Raw genomic sequence first — 23,051 nt, forward strand, 5'->3', positions numbered from 1 at the left:
GTTTCAGATATACATGTTCATGTATTTGTCTGTGACTTTGTTAGCACTTACAAATTTAGATGTCTTTCCGTAGCAATCAAGAAGGTTTTTTTAGCATAAGAAAAATGGGTGGTGAAAGGTTTTTTATCCATGTTTTGAATCTGCAGTTCAAGTTTCACCTCATATGCATGAGGAAAAAGACATTGTTGCTTTGAAACATCATTACTTCCCAAGTGAAAACATTTCAGCACCGCAGACATGACTAATGTCCTTGGTACTGAGAGTTGTTAAACATGTGTTAAAGGGGCATATTGTAGAATCTGGTGGGCAGAAACTACAAATAGTAAGAATTTGAAAGATCTACTCTAAAATTCACATTTGTAACTTATTTGTTACTTATTTCCAAGATGTTCCCGTCATTTTGTCACATTTCCACCATTAATAAACGAGGAAAAACGCAAAACGTTTAAAATCTGGTTCATTTACGTATTAACTTGCGTCCCGCAAGTTAATATGCAAATAAGCCAGCGTAGAACGCTACGAAAAATCCGAATCAACCGTTATGGTCGTAGTTCGAGCGTCACAGGAAAATCACCACAAGTGAACAAACTTCAGAACGTCGGGCGTTCGATCGCGTGTTCGGTGGTTCGTCGGAATGTTGGACAAGATGGCGGCCAATTCAAGCGGCGGTGGGGATTGCGTATATACTTTTTTTCAGGACGTTCGCACGACACTACAAAGTCGCATCCGTACGTGATGAATATTGCTGTGCAGTGTAATAAGGTAGATTCAACTAAAGATGTAGAAAAATAATCAAAAACAAAGAATTTTGTTTAATGTTCATGTCACAATATGCCCCTTTAAGTTACTCTAACCAACCAACCAACCAGCCAACCAGTCTACCAGTATACAGCTTGAATCTTGATACACCAGGAATTTGGAAAGTTTTATTCTCTTCAATTTCAATGATCTGTTAGCCCACACCAATTTAATTTGTTGATTTCTGGAATTGAAAAAATCATGAAAAGGAATATCTACGAAAACAGGTCTGACAAGTTTTTACCTACGTACACAATCTTTTAGGGATGCAAACTTTCCTCATATAGCCCTCTTGTCTGCTTGTTAACTATTTGCAAAGACACCACGAGAATAGATGTTTTTTTCGCCCTAACTATAAACTTAAAGTTAAAGACGGGACAAGTCAACAACTCTTTCTGTAGTCTTGGCATTGATCCAATGGCACTGGTGTACATAGACTGCTGGTCCAAGAATTAGCAGTAAAGGTGTAAAACCTGCTGTTCGACAGATCTTAATCAGTGTCACTGACAAAAGGTAGATTAGTGGATGCTACCTGAAACGTCTGACCATTTAAAAAATCTATCCAGTTGCTTGAGTAACTGCTATTTGGGTTAATTATGCAGTAGTTTCTGCCCTTGCTACTAGGGGTGGATACCGGTTTGGCTTAATAAGGTCCAAGTCCTAGTTTAGGTCCAAGGATTTAGGTTCAGGTCCGGACCTGAACCTGGACCTAATCCTGTCCAGTTGATGTTTTGTTTTATTAGACCAATATTAAGCATAGAGAATAATACTGACACGCACGACTATAAAAGTTTCTTGGACTTTCAAGATAAAACAGTATTTGATATTTGAATGTTGCACTTATTTTAAATGCCTTTTTTGTCACAGGGAAGACCCAAAACTCTTTTTATCAAACATAATAGAAAAAGATATTAGTAACTTTGTTTTTTTTGGACTCAGGTTTTTGGCTTTCAGGTTTTTTGGACTCGGTTCTTGGATATTATAAAGGTCCGAATCAGGTCCAGCGAACCGGTATCCTCCTTGCTACCTATTTTTAGTTTGCAGCCTTGACATTGCCTCCTGCTGTTTGGGGTATCAAGTTGATTGATAGCTGGTTGGTTACTGAAAACAATTCAAGACAAAGGCACCTAGGGACGATGACAAGATATGAATATAGCGTTTTGATATCCTTTGCGGATTGATGATCACTTTGATTGAATTGCACAGTACTAAAGGCAAGGGTTTTTTAAAGATATGCTTATCTTTAGAGCTGATATTTCTTTGGATGTTTAAACTTTGACACATTGTAGTACATGTAGATTTCCTTGGCTGTTGTGAGTCAAAGCAAAGAAAAGAAAAACTGAATATGTTCAATTTGTGATCATCATGATTAAAATGCTTTAAGTAAGATAAAAGAAGTCGTTAACAAATGAAAACCAACTTTTCTATTCATTTTTATGATGTCTATAGACTTTGCATTTGATTCTGTTGTTTTTGTTTGCTGTTGTGATTCATAGCCAAGAAGAAAAAATAAATGAATTCCGTAAATTTCCTGATCATCTTGATTGAAGTAAAATGAGTTGTTTACATTATAAACTGTAGATTTTTGTGATGTTAAGATTTTGCTTCTGTTGTTGTTTTTGTTTGCTGTTATGAGTCTTATGGCTGGTTCCTTTGTCAGCTATCAAAAGTGAATTTCACTTTGTCATGGAATACTCTAGATGTGATGTCTATATACACAATAAGTTATTCACATTCCTTTAAGTACAACAGATTTCAAGAGACTCAATACCACAAACAGATTCGGCTCGGCTATACCTTTACTTAGATTTGACAATGCAAAAATAGGTCAATGCACAAAAGATTGCTTTTTTATCAGAAAAAACACTGACAGTTACGTTTAGCCCCACCTGATTGTTCTCAGATATAAGAAATAAACCTGTAAATTGTTTAGTAAGTAGAATTTTAAGATTTGTATTTCCATTTTGTAGTCTTTGGTGGACCGTATGAAAGTCACTGTACTTTTTGTTGTCCCAGTAAAGCTTCTGTATCATCTATGCCACCCGACCAGACAAGAGGCCCAAAACCCCGTCAGGTATAATCCATGTGTTGAAATCGTTACAATTTGCATTTGTAAACATGCAGAAAAAAGGAGATAGACAGGGCAGAAGTTTTCTTTTTCTACCCCTGCCAAAATTGTGAAATAGAGAATTTGACAGTTGTGTTTCACACTCCCACATCTACAGTATGGACTTGTATGTCAAATGTATTTTCTTTCTGAAATTCTTAGCACTACAAATGTATTTTTGATCCAAATCGTAACAGTACAACCTTTTCTTGTTGCATAGTGTCTAAAGGGTGTGCCAGAATTGTGCAGAATAAACTCTTCAGTCAGTAAAAAAAAATAAAAAAAATAACCCATGTGTTCCGTGTGCTAGTCCTGAGGAATGCATTCCTTCTACAGGAAAACTGGGAATACAAAAATCAATACAGAACAATAGAGGCCTGGCCGCCCTGTTGATGAATTCCGCTTGAATGGCGCTCTTGTTGCCGTTTGGGGGCCGCGGGGGTTGCTTCCGCTCTGACCCCGGACCTCGGGGTCCGCGGGTTATAAATAATCGGACCGCGGCAACCAACAAATGTCGCTCTGTTTACAAAACCCCCTGGCGACAAATTAAGACGGGTCGTTCCGTCCCCGTTGTCGGAATTGCCGGCAATCTTTCCCTTCCCCTTTATCTATATCTACCTCCGCTGAAAATTAAGTATGATGCAGTTAATGCCGGCGCCCTCCCGCGTTCCGTCCAGTCGATAATACATTATTGATGGCTCAGTCTTGTGGGGTTCTAAACGGTGATCTATCCTGCGGCCGTAACCCAACCAGAATTGGTGGATAGTTGTGGTTAATGAAATTAAGTGCCCGGCGTAAATGTATGGGACCCACATAGAGCTGTGTACCTAAACAAATTTTAGGTACAGGTACACGGGTTTAGATACAGGTCCGGACCTGAACCTGTACCTAAACTACTTGTTCGGAAAATGCTAGATTTTCAATAAGGACAAAAGCATGTTTGAACTGGTAAAAACATACCGTAATATTTGATTGTGCTAGGTATTATTTTTATGAAAACACATAATTTTTTTATGAAAATTTGACTCCAGCCATGCAAATGTGTTTTCTGTGCTTTAGAGTGGCTTTAGAGCACTGCCACGGTAATTTCATAGTAATTTTATCTGTCAAGGTGGCCATCCCCTGAGTCAGGTCCGGTAGGGATACAGCAGGGTCAGGTATTTTGGACCTTTAGCTAATTGATTGTACCCGGTACTGTATCGGTACTGTACTGGTACACAGCTCTAGACTCACATCCCGGCTGCTTGTTTATTCGACTTCCCCCCCTCCTCCACCTCTCCCTCCAGCATGTTTATTTCACATCCTACCAGCTGCATGAACCGACGGCTGTGATCTTGATATTCAAATAACCCGGGAGGGGATCTCCGGGATTGATGGCGCATAAGCAAGTGCCCGAACAGCCCAGAGGAAGGGTGTGGGGCAGGGAACGCACGGAGCGCTTTCATTGGTGCTAATAAAATGATTGATTGTCATCCCGGTTGATTGGTTTCCATTTCATTTCGGAGGTGTTGCCTGGTTCTGCCTGAGCGAGCCATAATTCCGACAGCACGGGGCACACCTGCTCTCCTACCTGCTGTAGTTCTCTCGCAGGAGGCAGGGACGAAGGAGACCTGTGCCTCGCCTGGGGCCCTGCATGGGGGGGTTCCTCTTTAGCACTCTCAGGGCTCGAAACTCATTTTGGGTTGTAAATGTCGCTCACCCGATACGCATGCTACTGGAAAGGGGGGACGTCAAACAGCTACCTGTGCATCACCCCTGGGCCTTGCAGCGCAGGGGGTTTCCTCTTCAACACACTCAGGGCTCGAAATTCAGTTTTGGGAAATAGGGACATTGGTGCAGCTAGCCCATAGCTGTCTGCGTCCACAGATGGATTTCCTTCTTTAGACGGACCAAAATTTCACCCTAAAGTTCATGACGTGAAATTGCTGAAAACATGTTTTCGTAAGGCTTAGCTTAGAATGACAGATCTCCCCTAAAACACCCTCAGGGCTCGAAACTAAAATTTGGGCAGATGTCGCTCACTCGACATGCATGCTACTGGAAGGGGTTGCAGTCCTTAGGACGGGACGTTAGACGGCTACCTGTGCATTGCTCCTGGGCCCTGCAGCGCGGGGGGGGGGGGGGGGGGCTTCTCTTTAACACTCTCAGGGCTCAAAACTCATTTGGGGAATTTTAGGTGTGCAGAAAAAAAATTGGGTGCAGAACATAAAATAAAGTACTTAGAATGTCAGAAATATGTTATTACAAATCCTACTGCCTCTTTAGATAAATTTGATCTGTAATTCTTCAGCTATAACTTGAGATGATTTTAAAAAGGAATACATGAAACAATTAATGAAAGTACAACAACAAAGGTTGTATTTCTTTTGCTAGATTTGAAGACGTTCAGTATTTCAAGCCCTGACACTGCACGTAGATACATGGCTATGCACATGTACATTGTTGTACACGTACACAAACACACGCACACATTTACACGACATGCGTACGTTTCCACAGACATTCTCATATCCACATACACCTCAGTGTATCTAGCCCTCCAGGCATGAATATGGAATAAAGATTATCATTTCAATTTGGGTACACAAAAGTGCATTATGCACGCAGTATTTCAATCCCTAACACTGTACATAGACACATGGCTATGCACATGTATGTGTACACATACATACACACACATGCATATACACGTACAACACATTCCCACGTACGTTCTCATATCCACGTACACCTCAGTCGGGGGTGTGATCTGAATGTATCACTTATGGGTGACTTGCGTGCTGTGGGGGGATGTTCGAACGCCGCTGTTTTGTTTGATACAGTCGATCGGCTGAATAATTGATGTGGTGATAGCGGCAGTTAAAGTAGCTGGCGTTAGCCATGTGTTTGGGCGTTTCCGGACTCTCTAGGTTTACACGGAAATTCCAAACTTTGATTCAAAGCACCGTGTGATCTTTTTCAGGCCTAATCTGAATAAAATGGGTCAACGGAGAAACTACATGTTGGGTCAGAGCAAAATAGTGCTTCCTTATCTGTCATTCACCTACAAGCTAGCCAATGAGAGGGCTCCGTTTTCATCCTGACAAGTGTGTGGCACAATTTTGTGCATGATCCGGGGCTCAACGATTATTCAAATCAGTTGAAAGTGGTTCCACGTGTGTGTCATCCCTAGTGGGGAATAATGGGATTTGTCAGCATTAAGTGCAGTGAAGTACGCCCTGCTCACTGAACTACCTCCTCGATTGTTCTGAAGTCCCAGGTGGGCAGTGTACCTAAAGCATTTCCAGGTACAAATGCATGTACAGCTACTCTCCAAGCAGAGGTTTGGCTCCCACTTGTTTGGAAGTGTTTTCAGGCGTTTTTATCAGGCTTTCTATCTTTGCTTGTTAGGACAGAAAATAATTTTACCCCATTTGTCCAAAAATCTGAACTTTATAAGAAGAAACTGATGAAAATGTATTTTCCTAATTTTCACTTTGTCAAAATTATTGTCATCTATATGAGAGAGGAATTGCATACCTTAGTCTTAAAAGAATGATATTCACTAGCATTTTTCCCATTGCAGACTTTTTGCCCATTTAGCACTGCAAAAAGAATCTGAAGGTTAGAAAAGAATTTAGCAGTTACTGTAATTCGAATGAAAGAATGTTATTTATATTACTTTTGATTTTTCCATTTGACGTCCTTTCCAGTCAATCTTTTGAGACTTCATGTTACTTTTCCATGTGGTAAAATTGACAGCTACTTTAAGCCCAGTCCCTCATGCATGTGCTGATGGAGGTATCTAATTCTGCTCTTACATGCGCCCGTGCACGTAAAAGAACCCACCAGACCTTTCGAAAAAGAGTAGGGGCATGCCCCGGTGTGCGATGGTCCAAATCCTTCTGTCTGAAATTGGTGATTCACTACAAATCACCTGGATGGAGGCCTGGCGAACCTCCGTCTCGTATCAGCCATACAGTGATTTACACCATTCACTGGACGGAAGAACTGACGCATCCCCGTCTTGTATGACAGCCAGCGAAAGGGTACATGTATGTCACCCCGTAAAAAAGGGCGGTATAACCCCGTCATAGCGAAAGCAGGTCGACTGATGATGACAGACAATAGACAAGACAGACGCCAGGAGACTCAATTCTGTCTGCCTCTGGGGCGGCTCCCGAGTTGTAAAACGCTGAATTTGTTAATTGTGTTGTCTAAGGGTGGGATTTATATGGCTGTGTCTATGATAAGAGAATTAGCGGGGTCCTAACGAGGATGAAACTAAGAGGACCGTCTGATAAACTCCTGCCTGGACTGATGGGCAAGGTGGGTGTGGTCAGATCAATACTAGTAGATATGTACATGTACTGTAAATCCATTTAGCGTTGCTGTGTTTCTTTCTGCTTCAAAGTTAAACTGCAATTTCCAACACAAGAACTTTGAAAGTGAAGCTGTGTTTTTAGAAATTTCTGCCCGCCTACCCCCATGTCTAAGCGCTACCGATATACATTCTATACAATACACATTCTATACAATACAGTATTACAATGTACATGGCTGTGCCTACTTCTTATGTATTGTTAGGCTTGTGTTGACATTGTCTTTACAAGACAATCATAGCTATAGTGCAATGTGTGTTTATGCTTTGAAACTTAGTTTTTAAGTTGTCTGTTGTTTTCCTTATGTTGTCCAAAGCTAGTGCAAGCTCACAATCCACTTAGGGATCTGTCCTTTAGCTGAACATTGGGAGCGTGCATACACGGGCTGCAATCGATAGCATGCCATTTAGGAAATTGGTCAGTGTGCTCCCTGAAATATTGGAGTAGGGCGGTGTGGTCGGGCGGTTAGCAATCCAACTTCTTGGCCACAAGGTCAGGGGTTCAAATCCCAGTCAAGCTGTCAGTGGTCTCAACCCTGATTTGTAATTGTAAACCTCCGGCAATGTGTAAAGAGAGCCACGCCTTTCACTATGTTTATACCCACCACACTTGTCAGAGTAGGGACTCCCATACATCACTATGTGGGACCTACATGTATCAGTTGTATTTTTGAAATTGTTTGTATTGCATACCCGGTGAACTGCCTTATGGCGTAATACACCAGGTTTGTTCTGAAGAGTAAAAGCTACATATCTGGACAGATTAATTTGATCCACTCACACCGGGATGGACCCCTACTCTTTTTTATAAGTGTCGGGTGGGTTTTTTAATGTGCTTGATGTGTTTGATGTAGGACAAAGCCTGATGGTGTGATTTAGTGCCTTGTTTTGAGGAGAAGAAGAAACTGAGCAAAAACAATATATGATGTTTCCCTTCTGTGTGGTCAATACAACAATATTTTACCATTGGGACCACATTGTAAGCAGCGACATCTAGCCTGCAATGTGCAATAGCACCAGTCAGTATTGCGCTGAGGAAGGTGACAGATGGTCACCGAAATGTCAGCTGTGATTGTATGTCTTGGTTGGTAATAAAGAACCTCGTTATCTCACTGAAACTTAAAGTGTTTTTTCCTTCTCCCCCAGGTCCGCGGCCCCCCACAATGGTTTCACCATTGTGAACAGACTGAGTATGAACAACCTGACGGAGCCGATCACCAAAGACCTGGAGTTCCAGCTGCAGGATCCCTTCCTGCTCTACAGAAATGCACAACGTACGTAAGCATGATTGTACAAATGCATACATGTGTCTTAGGCCATACCAATTTAATTTCTTGGTTAACAGATTTTTATTTTCCAAAAAAAGAAAATTTTAGAAAAAAAAAATCTTGAAAACAGAAGTCTGGCCCAGCCTTCTGTTTTCATGAATTTTTTTTTCTAAAATTTTAAAATCCGTTAACCAAGAAATTAAATTGGTGTGGCCTTAGGGTACATTATCCAACTTCTTATGATCTCTGCTATGCAAGGTTGTTACAGAAATGCGCAACGTACGTATACACGTCAGGTTTCCCTATGAAAAAGTTGCAAGGGGGAGCATATTGCGAGGGAGCAGAGCGACGGTGTGGAAGGGGGGTTTCATCCCTTCCACTCTGTGGAAAAAGTAAGTTGAAATTGGGCATTCTAAGACTATTGAATCCTGAGGGGCAAAATCATTGTCAGACATCTCACAGTTGAAGACTGTGGCCACATGTGGCCTACTAGCATCCCTGGTCAATCAGAATTTTATGCTTGTCAGAGGATCTGCTCCCCAGGGTAAGGGGGTGCATGGTCAGGGCATGGGGGTACAGGCACCTGTTCCCTTGTTTAGATAACCCCCTGCATGTACAAATGCATAGTATACACACTTCATAGGGTACATTATCCAACCTCTAAATACTATGCTCTGCTATGCAAGGTTGCCACAAGTATCAATCTATATGCAAGCAGACCTCAGAAACAAAATGCACCAGTGGACTATCTCCATACTGCGTGGCCCAAGGGCTGTAGAAATGGAGATGGGCACCGCCCTATACACCTAAAGATTAAAAGTCAAAAGTCTAATAATAAAACCAGTTAGTACTTTTATTTGTTTTTCAAAATCTAACACAGCATCTGCAGTTTAGAGACTTAGAATGTTTGTTTTTGATTCAAGTTTTGTGGTCTAGCATACAAGGAAGCAGCAACACATTGAATATCATATTATATCATAAAGAACAAGTAATGTAGGGCACACAAGGCAACAGTACATTGGGCAAGGAGGTCAGTCACTTAGAGCCTACATGTTTTATTCTATCCCATAGCCGATCCTAGTAATAGAATTTGCTCCACGTGCCTGAACATGTCTGAATCGTCGGATACCATCTCTGCAAAGAAAGCCACAAGACACTTCAGTCTGTGTTTCAAACATTGCTTTTTTATTGCCATATAGTACAGTATATACAAGAGAGGTAATATTATAGTTTTCCCCACACTACCAATGACTTTTCTGCATTCTAGATAGCAGCATGTGGGTTATGACTTAAAGACAAGTCGTAATGCCTGTAATGTGTTGAACACTATTTCAGAATCTTTTGTGTTTTGAGCTCTTAATTTACATGAACACATTCAAGAGATATATAAAATCTATACTGTACACCTTTGATGAAGGTTAGACATCCAGGTAATAAGATACGCCAAAAATAGTTACTCAAGCAACTGGATAAAATTTTGAAACAGTCAGACGTTTTAGACAAGATCTGCTATCTTTCGTCAGTGACTAAAGAAAGATCTTTCTTTAGTCACTGACGAAAGATAGCGGATGCTGTCTGAAACGTCTGACTGTTTCAAAATTTTATCCAGTTGCTTGAGTAACTATTTTTTGCGTATATTGTACACCCTGCTAGCACAATGACAAACTCTAGCGAGCAGCGTGTGGGTTATGAGCTTATGACTAAGACCAGAATCTTTTGTGTTTTGCGCTCTTTATTTACATGTGCACAAGAGATAATATAAATCTATATTGTACACCCTACTAGCACAATGACTTTCCTGCACCCTAGCGAGCAGCGTGTGGGTTATGAGCTTATGACTAAGACAAGTTGTAATCATCGCCAAACTGGGTCAGCCTTTTCATCCTGGAATCGGCGGTTGGCATGAGCAACGAGCGGCGAGAGAGATGAACTGATGAATTGACAAATGAGTTATGCCGGGGCCGGACTCTGTCAATACAATTTGGCATCGCGTATTGATCGGGGAACTGCGACTCTGTGGTCGGCCACGTAATTTATGATCATGAAATCATTAATATGATTAAACGCTGGGTGATATAATGCCATGACAATACCGATCTTCCGCCGTCTTCTAATTTCCTTGAAATTCGCTTATCAGGTTACAGTTGGTCAATATCAATTCCACCGTCCATGTTTCTTCTTATGATGCAGATTCATCAAAAACGATGTTTTCATGACTAACAGTTTTGGAATAATTGGAGTGATCAACACTTAAACATTGTTATCATATTATGGTGAAGGGCTGTCCTACTATAGTCCTTTGCTAGAGTTGAATAAGTATATAAAACATCAGTTTAAGAACCGATATGCTGTATTGATAATGATGTTCTGCACTGTAAATTTATTTAGTTTCACAGTAGGAGGAAAGGGGAGGTTTTCGCTGTGTCATATTTTCCTGGTTGAAACAATTATGCCGTACAGTAGTGATACAAGGGAGACGTATTTGCAGTGCTACAGTTGCATGCAAAATTATTCAACCCCCCTTGCATTTTGAACATTTTGGCAAATTGAGGAACCTTACAACTGCATAATATTACAAAATCATATAAGTGATGAACAGACATGTTATTACAATCTGATACCACAGCAAAAATGAAGATTTTTTTCATACTAGTAGTCCATCCAAAATTGCAACTTTCATACAAAAAGCAGGTTGCAAAATTATTCAACCCCCTATGAGGGTTTGTCTTGAGTACTTCGTGCAGCACCCCTATTTATCTAAAAGCTGAATTCACCTGATGTAGACATGAACGATAGCTTGTCACAAGCTTCTGGCAGTGCTCTTTGGGAATTTCGGCCCATTTCTCGTGGGCAATGGTCTCCGGCTGAGCAATATTCCGAGGTTTACGTGTCGCAACAGCTTTCTATAGATCCAACCAAAAATTCTCAACTGAGTTTAAGTCTGGAGACTGTTATGGGTACTCAAGAACCTTCCAGGTTCTTTTTCTGACCAAACATATGTGGATGTCGATGTGTGCTTGGGGTTATTGTCTTGCTGGAATGTCCAATGACGCCCCAGCTTCAACTCCTTAACGGACCTGGCAACATTCTTGGCCAGAATTTCAGCAGCCACAGTGATATTTCTTAGAAGACAGGTGGACAAGAACCTTATGATTACTTCAAAAGTCCTGAAAAACATTTGGCTGAAGGAGAAACTGTTGTTTCAGTGGACACAGTGCGCCGCACACTTCATGCCGTAGGGCTCAATGCCAGAATCCCAAGACCCACACCATTGCTGAAGCCATGCCACAAGAAAAGTTGCCTCCAGTATGCTCACAACAACCTACTAATGGCACACAAGTTTTTGGACAATGTTATATGGACTGACGAAACAAAAAAAACTTGACCTCTTTGGTCCTCCGGGTCAGAGGTATGTTTGGCACAGGAAAGACTAGAACATACGCAGAGAGGAACACCCTGCCTACCGTGAAGCATGGTGGTGGCTCTGAGATTCTTTGGGGGTGTTTTGCTTCTAATGGCACTGGGAATATCCACCGTGTTGAAGGCATCATGAATTAAAACCAGTACTAGGATATTCTGGCCAAGAAAGTTACCAATTCCGTTAGAAAGTTGAAGCTGGGGCGTCATTGGACATTCCAGCAAGACAATAACCCCAAGCACACATCGACATCCACATATGTTTGGTCAGTAAAAGAACCTGGAAGGTTCTTGAGTACCCATAACACTCTCCAGACTTAAACTCAGTTGAAAATTTTTGGTTGGATCTGAAGAAAGCAGTTGCGACATGTAAACCTCGGAAAATTGCTGAGCTGGAGACCATTGCCTACGAGAAATGGGCTGAAATTCCCAAAGAGCATTGCCAGAAGCTTGTGACAAGCTATCGTTCACGTCTACATCAGGTGAATTCAGCTTTAAGATAAATAGGGGTGCTGCACGAAGTACTCAAGACAAACCCTCATAGGGGGTTGAATAATTTTGCAACCTGCTTTTTGTATGAAAGTTGCTATTTTGGATGGACTATGAAAAAAATCTTCATTTTTGCTGTGGTATCAGATTGTAATAACATGTCTGTTCATCACTTATATGATTTGGTAATATCATGCAGCTGTAAAGTTCCTCAATTTGCCAAAATATCCAAAATGCAAGGGGGGTTGAATAATTTTGCATGCAACTGTATAAATTTGTGGTAGATTGACCACCCCCAACACCATGAAACTAAGAATGACGCAAAAGTTTCACGGTTTACAGTAAGCTGTAGCTGCCATGAGTATCAATCATGGAGTAAAGTACCCCATACAAGGCCACGTTTATGAATATAGATGTGCTGCTGGATTTAATTAGGATTCCATGGAAAGGATCCAGAATCCTGCTGATACTAAGTGTGTTGTGTGGGCAAGTAAGATATAATATAGGATTGAATGGAACAAAATAGATAACCATATTACTAGTATAATCATGGATTTTACAAGAGAATGCAATACACCCCTTTCGAAGGAAGGTACAGTGTAATGTTCAGTATATGCTTACTGAAAATGGAACAGCTGTGATAATATAAAGTGTCCATTGGGACAAAAAACATAGGAATATTTAGCTGCAAAAGCTTATAAGAATAAAAACAAAAATTCAGAATGTCATGCAAAGTGTGTTGGTGGTAAGGTTGAAGTGTACTAGATTGTGGGCAATGTAGGATTGAATTGAAGGAAATAGAAGTGAAGTTATAAACCATACTGAATCGAATTACAATGGATTGTACAAGAAAACAAGACAATGAGGTACAATCAGTCATATTTTGTTACCTCTCTAGTCTAAAGTCAATGGTTGAAGAATATTCTTAGTAACCAGAAGACAATGAGATGCACCTTTTTTTGAAGGGAGGTACTGTAGCTGCTTACCGAAGATTAAACAACTGTCAGTGATAATATACATTTGTAAAATGTCCATTGGGACAAAGAAACACGCTGACATTAAGACTTAGCTGCTAAAACCTAAAGAATAAGCCTGTGAAATAAAAATTCACATGCCACTCTTTCCCTAGGTTGACACATATAACGTACTTGTACCCGATTCATATTCTAATACAATACCTCATGAAGATATGTAAGTATGCAGTATTATGATGCTTTGTAATTTCATGTGCTCACATGTGCCTATACGCACGTAACTTCCCTTCCCAAATACATTTACCGGCCGGTTATGAATGAATGTAACGTGGTTATGTAAGAGCGCGGAGAATTACTTCCCTGGCTTGGATTCCCTCCAGAGGCCAGTCGGGCCATTGACGTCATTTCATTCAGGGTTCTGTACAATCAAATCAAGTCGTGGTGGATTCTGTGGGACGGGCTTACTTTGTATCGATTGTCGGGTGGATAGATCGGTCTTAACATGCTCCCGCCGTCTGGGACATTGGCTACTCCAGTCTGTATTCGGCAGTTCTGATTGATCAGTCGAATGGAATTATGGTTTTATATAAATTACGGGTTCTTTAAATCTCGTTGGGCAAGTTTGCATGATGCAGAAATTGTGCTCAAGTGGAACAGATACGGGAGTGTACCGGTGTTTGGGATAGTCATTATTTATCAGCATTTGCAGCTGTATACGTGATATACAACAAGACAGTACATTTAAAGTATGGTATGGCACAACACTGAAATGCTTCACAAAACAGGACAGTTGTTGAATGAAGTTGTGTTTCTTTTGCTTCCGAATCTGTATTTTGTTATAAGACATGATTGTTCTGTCATGTCTGTGGTTACCCTTTGATGACAGTGTTATGTGGTTTTATATTGATGTATTACATGTAAAGGACCACAGGAAGAATAGAAACCTGTTGAATGTATAATTCATGCATCCACATTTTAAAACAAACACAGGAGTGCACTTTGTGTACGACTAAGTCACAGAACCCTTAGTGATAGTTTGATGCAAGATTTTTACGATTTTTCAAAAGCACTTGTTTAGAAACCTGTTGAATGTATGATATAACTATTCATTCATATCCAAGTGCAAGCAAACACAGAGAAGTCTTGTTTTGGTATCAATTCATACCGGGAACTCAAAGAAAGAAAAAGCCAAACTTACGATCCATTGTTTATATCATGGAGGTGCTGTCTTTGCTCTTGGTTGAACCTACCGGTGTCACTATGCACCGCAAACGTAAGATTCTTCAAAAGCACTTGTTTCGAAACTTGTTGTAACTTAATGTTATTAGTAATATAATCATTCATTCATCTCTAATGTAAAAGCGAACACAAAGAACTCTTGTTTCAATATAATTCTATCAATTCCTACCAAAGCTCAGAGCAGAAAAGAAAAAGCCGAACTTACGGTCCATTGTGGGTGTCATGGAGGAGGTGCTGTCTTTGCTCTTGATCGAACCTGTCGGCGTCGGCGTCTGTCGCCTGGACCGGATACGCACTCTAGTTCTCGGCGGCATTTTTCCTGCCAAATTACACCCTTCAGAAACTCGAAACCCGGCGACCTTGTAGTCAAGTTGTTGCCCTGACAGTAAATTCTGTCATTTCTTACAACTGACAAGACCGGGCCACTCGCTCTTGTTTACGTTATCCTGTACTACAGTAGACCAAATAAGGGCCATGAAGTAAACTAAGTTGGTGGTATCAGCCTGGAATGCGTGCATGTTGTGTGGCTGTTTGACTAGGTTTTCTCACAAGCTGATAAGATTGAAACACTTCCAGTCTAAGCGCAGAATGTTTTTGTTAGTGATCTCTGAGTCCTTGACAGACATCGAAGGGTGTACTGTATGTTATATTTCGTTTTGCATGGATAAGATTGAAGCACTTTCAGTCCAAGCTCAGAATGTTTTTGTTAGTGATCTTTGAGTCCTTGACAGTTAGCAAAGAGTTGTGGGCGATGTGCGTACTTTCTGTTTTGTTTTGAATCCCTTGATGATTCAGATAATGACTTAGATTCAGATACAAAATCTATACATGATATGGTACATGTATGCTTAAAAGCTTACAGAAAAGATTTTTTTCTGCAGACATAGATGACATTGTAAACTTGTGTTATGTTATGTTATTAGTTGCCATCCTGTGTATGCAAAAGAAAGTATAACATATTGTCGAAGCCATAACACGTCATGGCATGAAGTTAGTGTTTCCTTTGCCATCTACTGAAAAGAAAATTTTTTTTTCTACAAACATAGATGACATTGTAAACTTGTGTTACGTTTGCTGTAGTTATCTTTTTCAAGGATATTGGTTTTTCTTGTCGATTTTGAAGTTTCCTGTGTATGGAAAAGAAAGTATAATCATGTGTTGTCATAGCCATAACACGTCATGGCATGAAGTCAGTGCATCATTTGCCATTTCCTTGATATGTCTTTCTTTAAGGTCAGTGTCTAAGATCTAGATACGTGCACTTTGCAGCACACGTAGCCTAGGTGCCATCCTGTGTATGATCACTATCCTGCATACTATATACATCCAGTTCAGTGAAGTACACTTTATCATGTGGTACTAGTAGTAGTAGAAGTATCTATTATTTGATCATACTATATAATATATGATTGGGATCCCTGACACGGGCGGGCAGCAGTCGGCTAGTTTTCACACAACGCTTCCAAGCAACTTTGTCCAGCGGGACCACGCTTGTGAGGTTGCACACCTTGATGTCCTACCTGACACAGTCGATCCAAGATTTCTTTAATGTTAACCACGACCTCTGTTGCCTGGAAACTGCAGTTTTGTGATAGTGTTGATGCAGCCACCACGTGTCTGTACCACTGGAGTCGTCATGACCGCAGCACTGGGCGTTCTAATATGCAGAGTTGCATCATTCTCCTACTCTTTTTTTTCAGACCAAATCTACGGCATCTGGTTCTATGACAAGGATGAATGTGCCAGAGTTGGGCAGCACATGAACAGGTAAGACTATTTTCTTATAAAATGCACATCCTCTTTGTCATGACATGCTGTACGCCATCTTTTAATGATAGAGATATTCTATTTAGTTATATAGAAATTTAGATTCCCTCTCTTAAGACCTTTGGGCACTGAAAATGTATATTCCTCATTCGTTTTGATACGCCGACTATAGCCAAACCCATACAATTGTTCATTTTCACTATTACCAAAATCTTTGTAAACATGTCATTTTTGTGTGACCTATACTTGGCTCAGTTGGGCAAAAAATTCAAGGTCTTCATTCATTCAGTAAGTTTTTGCTTAATGTGCCTTTCCTGATGTGTACAGCCTGACCCAGTGGGCGGCCAGCGAACACAGATTATCATCACAGTTTAACATTGAATGTATATATACATAACATACATACAGTTTAACTATTGACTATTCACTAATAATATATGTGGCGAGTGCTGACATGACTGAAGTAGTATTACACAGGTAATACGGGTCCTGAAGGGAAGCCCAGGAATTAGTTTTGATTGAAGACAAGGAAGAACCTGTCCGCCTGTCAGAGAAGGGAATTCCACAGTTGGATTGCTCTGTAGAAAAAGGCTTGTGTGTAATTACAACAAGTTATCCATTTGGAAACACCTAGACTGAAAGACTTCTCATCAGAGTCTGTTCTTTTGCACAATTTACCAAGAAAAAATAGAGCATGATAAAGTTTTGATTTGTGCGTCCAGCTTAACCCAGTGGGCGGCCAGCAGTGCCACCAGCGAACACTCCCCCCGTAAACAGCGGCGAGCGTCCTTAGACGGGGCGACTCCGGTAGAAGGGTCGGCTACGGTCGCCGCAGGCAAGAGGGAGGTGGACATACTGCAGATGCTGTCTAAAGCACAGGACGAGTATGATAAGGTACCAGCAAACAGCGTTGTGTTGTCACCTTCTCATAGAAGGTTATGTTTTCGTCAGCGTTTGTGTGTGTGTGTGTGTGTGTGTGTGTGTGTGTGTGTGTGTGTGTGTGTGTGTGTGTGTGTGTGTCCTTCTGTTAACATGATAACTCAAGAATGCTTTGATTGATTGTCTTCATACTTGGTATGTGGGCACTTCTTGGCACTTGAAATGACCACATTTTGGGCCCCCTAGCGGCTTGCTATGGTACTGCAACGGAACATCCGGTTTTATATCTCGTGTTTTGGACATGCTTTGTTATGTTAATGTATTAATTGTCCAGAGTAGGTTTAGTTTTATGGGCCTGTTCACGCTTGAGTTGTGTAAAGCTTTGATTTGTTGGTTGCCCGACTTCAAATCAGAACCTTGCGTACCTCTTTTCCACTATTTCAAGTACAAATACAGTCATGACTGTCATTCATTCATGTATAGCTCCCATATGACATTGCACTGCTCTTACAGCAACCAGACAGTGATGCCGGCGCTACAGAAAAAAGAGTGGACATCTTACAGCTACTGTCCAAAGCACAAGGAGATTATCACAAGGTACGTAAACAAGTTCTTCATGTTAAATTCTCCACTTTGAATCTTGTTAAACAACAATGTAAATTTAGAAACACTTTATCACTTTACAATTTCCGTGGAAGAGCGGTGTGAAGACTGGCCGACTGCTGCCCACCCCTGTGTCAGCAGTATAATCAAACACTGGATACTACTAATATACTACCTATATAATTTCCAAATTTTCATGGTGTAATGAAATCCTTTTTTCTCCATAGTCTAAGCAGACGAGCGGAGCAGAACCAAAACCTATGATTGACAACTTGGCATCGAGAGCGGAGGGAGGGACAGGCGGCCTGGTCAGACCAGTGGCACTCAAACCAGAGCCTGCAGCCAGCCAAGCACAGGTACGTGGATCAAAAGAGCCACCTAGTGGCTAGCACTTGTAGTGCAGTAGCAAGTAGGCCACATAAAGGATGCATGTGTTGTAATGTATTGATTCCTAGCAGCCATTGCTGATATTTTGCCTGATTGTTTAGAAGGCTGCAATTTTGAACTGTTTGATCAAGATTGAAGGAGATCAAGACCTTCCTTGTAACCTAATGAGTATCTAGAATTTTGGGCACCACATATTAGAGGTTTAATCATGTTCACTATGTTTACACCAAACAAGCAAGCACAAGATGATTCATTAAAAATTCTGGTTTATGTATATCTTCTCACTTCTACCTTGCACCCCCTGGATACACTAATCTAGAAAACTTGAAAAGGGGCTCCCCACCCGTCTGGAACAAGTGTCTGAACACACACACACACACACACACACACACACACACAGTCACACACAGACACACACACACACACATCCTACACTTGAGTGTATTTGTTTGGTATAATGTCTATGCATCGAACATACACCTTGCATCGCCCCCCCTCCTATACAGTTGCCAGCCCCCCACCCCAGACCAGTAAACCTGGCCACCCTGTTTAACCAGCCCGTTAACCAGTCTGTGGACCAGCGACCGGTACAGGTATCAGAGCACCACCCTGCCGCCGTGACAGCGCCACAGCAAGCGGCTGCACTTTACCACAGCCCTGATTCTGTTTCTGTGTCTCCCTTCCAGGTGCCAGCCCCCCACCCCAGACCAGTGAACCTGGCAACCCTGTTTAACCAGTCCGTGGACCAGCGACCGGTACAGGTATCAGACCACCACCCAGCAGCCGTGACAGTGCCACAGCAAGCCACCGCAGGAAACAACAGCACCAACAGCATGCCTGTCCTGCTGCAGAGGCTCATGTCCAATCCGGGGATCGGCGAGCGCGTCACGACGCTGGAGAGTCTTGAGGCGGATCAGCTGGGTCCCCGCGGGGCGGAGGCGGCGGCCCCGGGGGGAGGGGAGCCGCAGTTCCAGCCGGACCAGCTAGTGGAGCAGCTGAACATGCTGAAGATGAAACAGCAGGAGCCGGTAGCTATCTTATCTTGTTCTATTGTTTATTTGCCTGATGTTTATTTTTTGCACATGGTAAACAGTTGTGAGCCTAACATACATGTACATTATCGGAGCTGCAGAACCTGGTATCTATTTTTTACCTTCAGGAAAAAGGTTACGATTTTGGTAGCATTAATCTTGAAAGTGTGTGTATTTGAATGTATGTATGCAACCACACAATGTATACATGTATGTATGTGGATGGACAATGTAGCTCAAGAAGGCCTTGATGGATTTTATTGATATTTGGTTTGTGGATAGGTCTTGATGAGACCTTGAAATGATTAGATTTTGAGGCCATGGCGGCTTGTTGTGGTACTGCAGCGGAACGTCTGGTTTTGATATCTGGATGGAGATACATTGCCAGTTGGCCAGTCCTTGCTGTATGTCATCAGAACCAAACCAATAGATAAAAGATCTGTGTTACAAAAATGTATACTACAGGTGTGTGAGGAGGCAGGTGACGTCCCCACGTCCCCGGGGACTAACCTGTTAAAGATGCTCCAGGCCAGCCCAGCCGGCGCCACAGGCTTCACTGGGACAACAACAACAGTCGCCAGTGGGAACTTGTTACTGAAGAACCTTCAGGTTGGTACTTTCCATGAAAGTTCATCTGTGTTGTCAGTAGGGGTGAATACCGGTTCACTGGACCTGATTCGGACCTTTATAACATCCAAGAACAGAGTAAAAAAAACCTGAAAGCCAAAAACCTGAGTCCAAAAAAACCTGAACAAAGTACAAATATATCTTTCAATTTTGTTTGATGAAAAGTGTTTTGAGTCTCCCCTAAGACCAAAAAGACATTCAAAATAAGTGCAACATTCAAATATCAAACACTGGTTTGTCTTGAAAGTCTTCTCACTAAGAAACTTTTATAGTCGTGCGTGTCAGTGATAATTCTCTATGCTTGATATTGGTCTAATAAAACAAAAGATCAACTGGACAGGATCAGGTCCAGGTTCAGGTCCAGACCTGAACCTAAATCTCTGGACCTAAACTTGGACTTGGACCTTATTAAGCCGAACCGGTATCCACCCCTAGTTGGTAGAAATCATTATGAAAGGACTAAACTTTACGTCCAAGTCAACACAAATTATCGACTGACTCCATCAACCTTGTTCAGGGAATGGACCCGTCTACTCCTGGAACGTGGCGTCAGAGACACGTGACCGTAGTAGCAGGTCACATAAGGTGAACAAAGATAACGAAGTCAGACAAAAATTTGGGTTAGTCCCAGTTTAGTCCTTAATTTTCACAGGTTCGTACTTTCATTTACCAATGTTACTATGAGGTTGACCATTTTCAAACGTGTCAAATGAACCATTATGCAATTTCTGCAAATGTCTTCTTAGTTTAGTAACAGTTTGTCTTGACTTTAAGTCTTCTATTGAAAACTATGTCAAGACACTCTAAATTGTCTTAACCTCATTAACATATCTATTCAGAGTTTTGGTATAAAACCTGGTTTCCCAGATCTTTCCTTAGTCACTGATGAAAGACAGCGGATGCTGTCTGAAATGTCTGTTTCTAAATTTTATCCAGTTGCTTGAGTAACTATTTTTGGCATATCTTTTAACCTGGATATCTTACCAAGGACATAGTAAGGGTTTTATTTGCATATTCTTACCTGATGTCTAATTTCAACATGTAACAGTATTAAAAAAGCATGCAGACAGTGCAAGATAACAAGTGTGACCAGTGGAACAGGTGACCATCGCAGTAAGAACTGCTCTGGAATGTAATCTAAGCCTTTTGGGTTTCTCTTTCTTTATTCGAATATCGACCTTTCAGACAGAACAAGCCTGGATGGCGGTGATATTTACAATAAAACGGAGATCAACACCTATATACAATATATATATATACATCCATACATACATCCCTGATATAACAGCTGCCCAGGATTGGACTTCTTTTGCCTATATGAAGCAAATACTTGTGTTTTGTGTATGTGTTACACTTCTGTACGTTTGGGACCGCATAGTGATGCCATCCCGCATAGTGATGTGCAGCATTGTACATGTAAATATTTTGCGTTTGCATCTGATTTATATATATAAGCAGCAACACCTGTGCTGCATTGCTATGTGAACCAGTCAGAATTGCCTTGAAGAAGGTGACAGATGGTCACTGAAACGTCGGTTGAATAAATCTCTTGGTTGTGTAAAAAAAGTATTTTTATTCAGTGACTTACCAACCTGATGAAACTATTCACGGATGTGTTTTGATATGTCAAACCCAGGCCATGGCCCCCCAGCCCAGCAGTTTGCTCACACCTCAGGCCTTCGAGGCCGCAGCAGCTGCTAGTGCACAGCTACCTCAGTCTGGTGAGTACAGCTAACAGTTCTAGGCATGTTGTCCATGTGTGCTTTCTTCTGCAAATTATTTGAAATTACCTGCACTATATACCACGGCAGATTGTACAAGTAGGTGTCTGCCATCACTAGAAATCAGCGTTGTCCTTAGTATCTCTTGCAAGTTGCATGCCACCTCAAAGTGTTGCAGTTCTTTGTAGGTACATGTACATTTGTACATTACAATGTGTAGGGCTTTTCCCTATTCTTCTAAAACGGTGCAGGGGAATTGCCCAGGTATGTATGAAATTGTATTGCCAATTTGTAATTTGTATGTAATTCCCTATAGCTAGGTAAATGAAACTTCTCTATAGCATATACGTGTATACAGCATCTGTCCATGCTATCGATATTACCAGTCATGCAAAAGAATAGCTTTTTTCAAATGTAGTTCGGAGACACATTCCCGTAACCATGATTTCTGATATCCTCATTATTAGATAGATATTCTCTACTGTTATTCATATATTAGATTAGTTCTTTAAAATTGTAATTTGTCTGTTATGTGTATGTATAATTTAGGACTCCAGGAAGAGCAGTGAAGTTCAAATATTGTACTCTCACTAATGGAGGTCTTTCAAACAATAAACTATGTTAGATATTAGAAATTTGTTCAATTGTCATGTTTCTACAAGTTGCCATACATTGTACAAGTTGCAATCGTCGTGCAATAAAGTTCTTCTTCTTCTATCTTGTTTTCCGTCAGGCCCTCGTCGAACACGCATGTCTTCCACATCGTCTGCCACTTCCCTCGACACAGCCGCTTCACAGTTCAAAATCCACCCTCTGTCTAAGGATCAGCTGAAACAAGGGCTACTGTATCTGATAGAGGTGAGACGCTTCTTTAAGAATGTGGACTTACTTAACCATTTGCTTAGCTTTCCAAAAAAGCTGATGAAATACTGTAATTCTTGTTTCTTTCACTGTAACTTTACCGGTATGTTCACTGTTTTCACGGTCACCTCTGTACCGTGAACTTATCATCAGCTTGAAAAACCTGTTGTAATGATTTATGATTCTTTCACACATCCGTTCTGTAAATCACTTGCCGCTACCGTGAAGTTCAGTGAAAATGTCCATTTTCCTTACACTGAGAAATTTTGCTACCTTGAAGATAAACTGAATTACAGTAAAGTTACGCTGTGTTGAACCACATGCGTCATGCGTGACACCTGTCCAGATAACTTGTTGTTACCGCTTCAGGAGTTTATTCTGTGGTGTCGCTGGATGCAAAGTAACCTATTTCAGTACTTTGGACTTTGGTCATGACTAAGGATCATACTCATGAGTACTGGATTTTGCATAATAGACCTCGACATGTGGAAAATTGGTAGCGCACGATAACTGGTAACGCTAC

The 23,051-nt window shown here is 41.2% G+C and overlaps 2 protein-coding genes across 6 annotated transcripts in view; one reads left to right on the forward strand and one right to left on the reverse strand.

Moving 5' to 3' along the window:
- Positions 1-15,018, reverse strand: part of LOC136434461 (voltage-dependent L-type calcium channel subunit alpha-1D-like) — a 151,366-nt gene extending 136,348 nt beyond the window's left edge. For 2 of the 5 annotated variants that reach the window (XM_066427268.1, XM_066427267.1), the window contains exon 1: positions 14,858-15,016. In XM_066427268.1, coding sequence (XP_066283365.1) covers positions 14,858-14,966 — 109 coding nt within the window. In that variant the 5' untranslated portion in view covers positions 14,967-15,016. Of the gene's footprint in view, positions 1-14,857 lie in introns of all 5 variants that reach the window. The other 3 variants (XM_066427269.1, XM_066427262.1, XM_066427266.1) reach the window with 3 other exon arrangements.
- LOC136434466 (mRNA-decapping enzyme 1A-like) overlaps positions 1-23,051 on the forward strand; it is a 36,525-nt gene that overhangs the window by 11,096 nt on the left and 2,378 nt on the right. Inside the window, exons 3-11 of the mRNA XM_066427276.1 lie at positions 8,412-8,539; positions 16,353-16,419; positions 17,142-17,313; positions 17,812-17,895; positions 18,129-18,257; positions 18,975-19,316; positions 19,785-19,928; positions 21,583-21,667; positions 22,401-22,525. Of these exons, the coding sequence (XP_066283373.1) occupies positions 8,412-8,539; positions 16,353-16,419; positions 17,142-17,313; positions 17,812-17,895; positions 18,129-18,257; positions 18,975-19,316; positions 19,785-19,928; positions 21,583-21,667; positions 22,401-22,525 (1,276 nt within the window). The remainder of the gene's footprint in view (positions 1-8,411; positions 8,540-16,352; positions 16,420-17,141; positions 17,314-17,811; positions 17,896-18,128; positions 18,258-18,974; positions 19,317-19,784; positions 19,929-21,582; positions 21,668-22,400; positions 22,526-23,051) is intronic.

Source organism: Branchiostoma lanceolatum, chromosome 5 (genome assembly GCF_035083965.1).
Source record: "Branchiostoma lanceolatum isolate klBraLanc5 chromosome 5, klBraLanc5.hap2, whole genome shotgun sequence".
Taxonomy (NCBI): Eukaryota; Metazoa; Chordata; class Leptocardii; order Amphioxiformes; family Branchiostomatidae; genus Branchiostoma; species Branchiostoma lanceolatum.